This window comes from Procambarus clarkii, chromosome 81, assembly GCF_040958095.1.
Source record: "Procambarus clarkii isolate CNS0578487 chromosome 81, FALCON_Pclarkii_2.0, whole genome shotgun sequence".
Lineage (NCBI taxonomy): Eukaryota > Metazoa > Arthropoda > Malacostraca > Decapoda > Cambaridae > Procambarus > Procambarus clarkii.
The window spans coordinates 16,564,889-16,572,426 of record NC_091230.1 but is presented as its reverse complement, the minus strand read 5'-3'; the positions used below and the strand labels follow the sequence as shown (position 1 = coordinate 16,572,426).

The 7,538-nt window shown below is 43.4% G+C and overlaps 1 protein-coding gene across 1 annotated transcript; it reads right to left on the bottom strand.

Moving 5' to 3' along the window:
* Positions 1-586: 586 nt before the first annotated feature.
* LOC138358074 (uncharacterized protein in mobD 3'region-like) lies at positions 587-4,091 on the bottom strand. Its single transcript, XM_069315545.1, has 2 exons — positions 4,064-4,091; positions 587-1,575 (listed from the first exon to the last, which is right to left on the bottom strand). Exons 1-2 carry the CDS (start codon positions 4,089-4,091, stop codon positions 587-589), a joined length of 1,017 nt encoding a protein of 338 aa, XP_069171646.1.
* Between the last annotated feature and the right edge of the window lie 3,447 nt (positions 4,092-7,538).

The window sequence follows — 7,538 nt, the reverse complement described above, 5'->3', positions numbered from 1 at the left end:
TTATTGAGAACACCTAAAGGTGAACATTTGCCAGGCGAGGAAAATTTACCTCACCTGGCCGGCCCACACCTTGTAAGTTTAATTAAAAAACGCCTTTAAGATCCGTATATCCATCTCCAAGTTAACACGCACACACACACATGGGGGGGGGGGGGCTTGGTAGCCTGGTGTATAGCGTGCAGGACTCGTAATTCTGTGGCGCGGGTTCGATTCCCACACCAGGCAGAAACAAATGGGCAAAGTTTCTTTCATCCTGAATGCCCCTGTTACCTAGCAGTAAATAGGTACCTGGGAGTTAGTCAGCTGTCACGGGCTACTTCCTGGGGTGTGTGTGTGTGTGTGTGGTGTGGAAAAAAGTAGTTAGTAAACAGTTGATTGACAGTTGAGAGGCGGGACCAAAGAGCCAGAGCCCAACCCCCGCAAACCCAACTGGGTGAGTAAAACTAGGTGAGTACACACACACAGGTAATGATAATGTCACAAACTGAAAATTTAATTTAGATATCAAACTCTGTTTCAATTTTGCTGACACTTGTAATATTTTTTTTTTAGAATCTAGAGTCTAATTTCATCAGCTGGGTACAAGTCAGAAAAAACATTTTCGATGAACGTCTGCTTGTGGAACGTCTGCTTGTGGAACGTCTACTTGTAGAACGTCTGCTTGTGTAACGTCTGCTTGTGGAACGTCTACTTGTAGAACGTCTGCTTGTGTAACGTCTGCTTGTGTAACGTCTGCGTGTGGAACGTCTACTTGTAGAACGTCTGCTTGTGGAACGTCTGCTTGTAGAACGTCTGCTTGTGGAACGTCTGCTTGTGGAACGTCTACTTGTAGAACGTCTGCTTGTGGAACGTCTGCTTGTGGAACGTCTACTTGTAGAACGTCTGCTTGTGTAACGTCTGCTTGTGTAACGTCTGCTTGTGTAACGTCTGCTTGTGGAACGTCTACTTGTAGAACGTCTGCTTGTGGAACGTCTGCTTGTGGAACGTCTGCTTGTGTAACGTCTGCGTGTGGAACGTCTACTTGTGGAACGTCTACTTGTGGAACGTCTGCTTGTGGAACGTCTGCTTGTGGAACGTCTACTTGTAGAACGTCTGCTTGTGGAACGTCTGCTTGTGTAACGTCTGCGTGTGGAACGTCTACTTGTAGAACGTCTGCTTGTGGAACGTCTGCTTGTGGAACGTCTACTTGTAGAACGTCTGCTTGTGTAACGTCTGCTTGTGTAACGTCTGCTTGTGGAACGTCTACTTGTAGAACGTCTGCTTGTGGAACGTCTGCTTGTGGAACGTCTACTTGTAGAACGTCTGCTTGTGTAACGTCTGCTTGTGTAACGTCTGCTTGTGGAACGTCTACTTGTAGAACGTCTGCTTGTGTAACGTCTGCTTGTGTAACGTCTGCTTGTGGAACGTCTACTTGTAGAACGTCTGCTTGTGGAACGTCTGCTTGTGGAACGTCTACTTGTAGAACGTCTGCTTGTGTAACGTCTGCGTGTGGAACGTCTACTTGTGGAACGTCTGCTTGTGGAACGTCTGCTTGTGGAACGTCTACTTGTAGAACGTCTGTTTGTGGAACGTCTGCTTGTGGAACACATCGACAAGTTAAGTCCCTTCATACTGAGCAAGATACAAGTTGGTGGAAGTACATTCAAGTACTGTGCAAATATTTAGTTCATAAGGTCATTTAGGTTCAGATATCAATGATTGATTTAGGGACGTAAAAGTTGCCACATCAAAGATGCCCGGTCGTTAAGAGCCTGTGTTAAGAGTCTGTGTTAAGAGTCTGATTAAACGGCAAAATTAAAAAGTTAAAAAAAATCAAACATAGCCACCATTACCCACTAGCATCGGGCGCTGGCGAGAAACGATAGGCAGTTTCTTTCACCCTGATGTCCCAGTTACCTAGCAGTAAATGGGTACCTGGGAGTTAGTCAGCTATCACGGGCTGCTTCCTTGGGGGTGGAGGCCTGGTCGAGGACCGGGCCGCGGGGACACTAAAGCCCGAAATCATCTCAAGATAACCTCAAGAAGATGGCTAGAAAGGCGGGATCCAAGAGTCAGTCCTCGAATTTGCAAGTACAAATAGGCGAGTACAAATAGGTGAGTACACACACACACACATACAATTTCCAATGTAGATATGATAGAGCCCAGTAGGCTCAGGAACATGAACACCAGTTGATTGACAGTTGAGAGGCGGGACCAAAGAGCTAGAGCATAACCCTCTCAAGCACAACAAGGTGAGTACAACTAGGTGAGTATACACACACACACACAGGTTAGGAGGGAGGCAGTTAGAGGAATCAAAAAGGTATGCACCTGGGGCTGCGTGTACCGTCAGACTTAATTAACACCAGAGGCACACATTAGCAGGATAACATCTGCCCCAAATATACGGCAAGGAAGCGTAAGGATAGCCTTCAGGAACCTGATCTAGGAATCATTAGACTATTATACTCCACGTATATTAGACCAATCTTTTATTGTGCAGCTCTAGAACAGAAATCACAGTTGGTAAATTAAAAACAAAACTCATTGAGTGTATTTGCGAAGTGAGGAACGGTGAAGAACAACCACACCACCAATCACCACACCGTTAACTACCTCACCGTCAATCACCACACCATTAACCACCCACCGTCAACCACCACACCATTAACTACCTCACCGTCAACCACCACACCGTCAACCACCACACCATTAACCACCCACCGTCAACCACCACACAATAAGTCATGGTAATATGCTCTCCAAAACGACACAAACTCATATAACTTAAAAAAACATTTTTTCGCCTTAAAATACTTGTCAACTTTGACAAAGAAAACGTCTGACAAAGAGTTCAATTTGCTACAGTTCTTATTTCTTCTTCGTGTCGTGTTGTTTGTTGCGCGTTGTTTGTGACGTGTTGTTTGTGTCGTGTTGTTTGTTGCGCGTTGTTTGTGACGTGTTGTTTGTTGCGTGTTGTTTGTGGCTTGTTTGTGTCGTGTTGTTTGTAACATGTTGTTTTTGGCTTGTTGTTTGTGTCGTATAGTTTGTGGCCTGTTGTTTTTGTCGTATTTGTGTCTTATTTGAGGCGTGTTTGTGGCGTATTGTTTGTTGCGTGTTGTTTGTGTCGTGTTGTTTGCGTCGTGCTTTCTGTGGTGTGTTGTTTGTGGCGTGTTGTTTGTGTCATGTTGTTTGCGTCGTGCTTTCTGTGGTGTGTTGTTTGTGGCGTGTTGTTTGTGTCGTGCTGTTTGTGGTGTGTTTGTTTGTGGCGTGTTTGTTTGTGGCGTGTTTGTTTGTGACGTGTTTGTTTGTGGCGTGTTTCTTGGAAGCGTTGCTTGAGGAACTGTGTCGAGCATTGTTTGCGAGGCATTGTTCTGTTTTATTGTTTGTCATGATATGTGAGAGAGAGAGAGACAAACAGACAGACAGGCAGACGATCTACAAATAAGGCAAATAATAAACAATAATAATTTTTAAACTTTAAAAGCCCATTATAAAACACAAAATAATCTCGCCACGTGAAAATTGCTTTTAGAGATCTTGGAGAAAAAAGAAACAAAACTCAAAAATCTTAATTGGCTATCTGGGTAGCAGTAAAAATGACGGAATGTATAAATAATGGCTCGTGGGAGATAGCAAAAGTGGGCTGTGTGTGTGTGTGTTGGGTGATGTGTGGCTGTGTGTGGGTGTTGGCTGATGTGTGGGTGTGTGTGTGATGTGTGGGTGTTGGGGGATGTGTGTACTCACCTAGTTGTGTTTGTGGGGGTTGAGCTCTGGTTCTTTGGTCCCGCCTCTCAACCGTCAAATGTGTGTGTGTGTGTGTGTGGGTGTTCTGGGATGTGTATGTGTGGGTGGGGGGGGGGGGAAGGGGTTCGTGTGGGTGTGTTTGTGTAGGGAGGGGGTAGCGTGTCTGGGGGGGGGGGTGTGATTGCTGCATATTCTACCACTGGTCTACCATAAGGAGTGTTCAGTGGGCTGAAGCATATTCCTTCCCCAAGTGTCTCAAGGCTATTCGGTGTTTTGTCAGCTTTCAAACCGCCGCTGATAACATTGTTATATCTACTCTCGACTCTTCTTATACCTTGTAACTCAAACATGTGTCTTATCATCGTATACTTTCCTGGTTGGTGGCCTCCTATTCTCGTCCATCTCCTCATCACTGTACATTTTCCTGGGAGAAAGTTGAGCCATCTTTCCAGTGTCTCCAGGTCCTCTTGGGGCAGTCTTCAGTTATCTGTTGTGACCCGTCTCACCAGTTTGGCAGTGTTGGTAAGAATGGATTTGAAGGATTCGTCGTCCGAGGTTATATCATAGACCTTCATCAGAAACAGTACGGAAGCAAGTATTGGTGCTTGCGGCGCTCCGCTCCTTACTTCCCTCATTCAGATGCCTTCAATCTCAATACTAATATTTGTTATCGGTTGGATTGCATTTCTCTTTATTAGTTCAGTACACTGTCAGGTAACTCAGCTTGCTCCTTATGTATAATGCAGCTTACTAATGTGGAATACACTGCACACATTTGTGATGTGTACAATGAACCTTTGTTCATTTACGTGGAATAGTTTCAAAACGCTGTCTGGAAATCTAGGAAGATGCAGCCCACCTGTCTCTCTCTTCCCTGTGAGATCATTGACACCGTGTCATAGAACTCTGAAAAAGTGATCAGATAAGACCTCTTTTCTGTGACCTCGTGTTGCAGCTTTTTCACAAAAGTGTGTGTACCCACCTAGTTGTACTCGCTCACTCTTAGCTGTAGAGAATGAGCCATGGCTCTTGGAACCCGCCTCTCAACTCTTAATCGACTTGTGTATGGGTTCATGAGCCTTTTCTGGTACAACACTTTTAAAACTAGTATTTAGTCATTTCTAATCTGATTCTATATTTGGCATTCACTGTTATGTGTCGTTATTTAACCACTCAGATAACATCTTGTTTTATCCTTTCATGTCTAACGGGAGGTTCCTGCTGCCTGTTGTTACCTTTCTTATCCTTCTCTGTATCTGCGTAAAGCTCTGAACCTCACTCTAGTGTGGTGACCTACACTGATGGGCGCTCTCTTAATAGGTCTAACATGGCCAAGGTGAAGGTGAAAAATATTGGATGTCTTAATACAAACGTTCTCCTTCATCTTGCACCCTACGTCTCTCCCTCACCCTGCCTCCCTCTCCGCTCTACTTCTCCTCCCTGCTTCTACACCCTCCTCACTCCCTTTACCAGACAGCTCGCTAAAAACGTGTCGGTCTCTCTCACAGCCGTTCTCACCTCCGCTAATCAACTCCACCGGCAGGTAGCTGCACTAATGACGTCATTCTGGCAGGCTTAATTACTCGCTAATTACCTGAGTGATAACCTATCCGTTTCCATTAAGATATTGAGCTCAAGTCTTTACCTTCCAAAGGTCGCTGACCCCTATAGATTTCGGTAGTTTTACGCTTATGTCTTCAAACTTCTTGAAGATATAAGGTTTGTAAACCTTATATCAGGTTTGTAAACACATCTTTCAGCTGTGTTTACAAACCTGTGTAACTGTTGCACTTGTACACATGTTCACCTCTATATTTATTCTATGCAGAGGTATTCAAGTGAAATAATATGTCTCATGCTTTCATTATTTTTTTTTCATATATTTTAGTTGATTTTCATAAAAAAAACAATAATTTTTTGGTAAACAATAATGATCTTTGAAGATCATTTATTATTTAACGTTTATTATTTAAACAATAATGAATCATACACAAACAAGGACTTGCACTCGTACACAAACAAAGACTTGCACTCGTACTCAAACAAGGACTTGCACTCTTACACAAACAAGCACTTGCACTCGTACACAAACATGGCGGTAGACCGCCTCCTCTATAGTAATCCAGAGTGCCACTATAAGCAGCACGTTGTTCACACTACTTCCACCCAGACAACATTAATTAACAAGTAACCAGATTAATGGCGGAAACATGTAGTTACGAAACGATAATAGAACGCTCAGGAGAGAGAGAGAGAGTGAGAGAAAAAGAGCGAGAGAGAGAGAGAGAGAGAGAGAGAGAGAGAGAGAGAGAGAGAGAGAGAGAGAGAGAGAGAGAGAGAGAGAGAGAGAGAGAGAGAGAGAGAAAGAAAGAGAGAGAGACTGCAATGACTTCTCCTCTCATTAACATACAAAAAGTTAAATTCACAACAACAACCATACCCTCACGTTCACCACCACCTCACTAACACCACAACCAACAACAACATACAGAAACAGAGCTTCACCAACACCCAGAAGTACAACCACCACCTCACCAACAACAACAACATACAGAAACAGAGCTTCACCAACACCCAGACGTACAACCACACCAACAAACACCAACAACATTACAAGTCCATTAACGTTCTGCGGGCATTAGGCGAGGCATTTCAGGCCCGGGGAAAATAGTGAACATTATGTATTAAGGTAAATGTGCATGTATATGGTAGTGATTAGGACAGTGGGAGGGTGAGAGGGAAGGAGGGAGCGTGAAGTAAAGGGAGGGACACAGAGAAAGGACAGAGAGAGGGAAGGGCAGAGAAAAATAAGAGCGGAGAGAGGGTAGGGTTGGGTAGGGTAGCGAGAGGGTAGGGTAGGGAGAGGGGTAAGGTAAGGAAAGGGTAGGGCAGGGAATGAAGGGTAGAGATAGAAGGGGTAAAGTGAAGAATTATCATTATGATCCCCGTTCTATGGGGAGAATAATTAGGGAGAGTGTGAGGGAGGGAGAGAGTGAGGGAGGGAAAGAGTGATGGAGGGAAAGAGTGAGGGGGGGGGGGAAGACAGGAATATGGAGACAGTTCACAGATCAATATGTATTATTGTTTTAACAGAAACATGGATAAATGTGGATGATTGGGAACCGTTGTCTGAATCTCAAATAATTGGATACAAAGTATTTCTCATTGATAGACTGGTTATTTCTTATTGATAGATTGGTTAGATGAGACGTTGGATTAGCAATAGATATATTAGCAGTTAGGGAACATTTCAAATGTAGTGCCCAAAAGGAAATCATAATTGAAGCTCGACACAGAAACTGTTTGAAAAGAATGAAGTGAAAATAGCGTGATAATTAGAGTTATATTTAGGCCACCAAACCTCAAGAGAATGGAAGACACGTATGGGCAGAAGTATCTAAGGAACTATAATTTTGACAGTATCTGGGTAATAAGTACTTTTAATGTTAGTAGAATAAATTAGATCAATAAAACAAGCCACTCAGAGGCAGATTTTTTTGTTAGAAATGATCGACAACAATTTACTTAAATTCTTAATTATAGAACCAACGTAGTAACCAAAATATTAAACTTAGTTCTAGCCAGCAGGAAAATATTTGTCAATAAGAGTGAAATAGGTAGCATGTTTGGAAACATTAGGTAATTATACATAACCTTAGCATATGACACGAGAAAAAACTAGGGGTTTCGGAATTCCTTAAAGTGACTTCTGCGGGATTGAGAAATTACTTGTGAAGGGAGGATAGAGCAGACCTGAACATGGGAGGCTGGCTGGCAATGAGACGTGGTGTGTGTCCAGAAGTGGATGA

Excerpts from the sequence above, each read along its gene's own strand:
- LOC138358074 (XM_069315545.1), bottom strand. The coding sequence starts at position 4,091 with ATGATAAGACACATGTTTGAGTTACAAG. Across the intron at positions 1,576-4,063 it reads ACACATGTTTGAGTTACAAG|CAGACGTTCCACAAACAGAC; the intron begins GTATAAGAAGAG and ends GTGTTCCACAAG.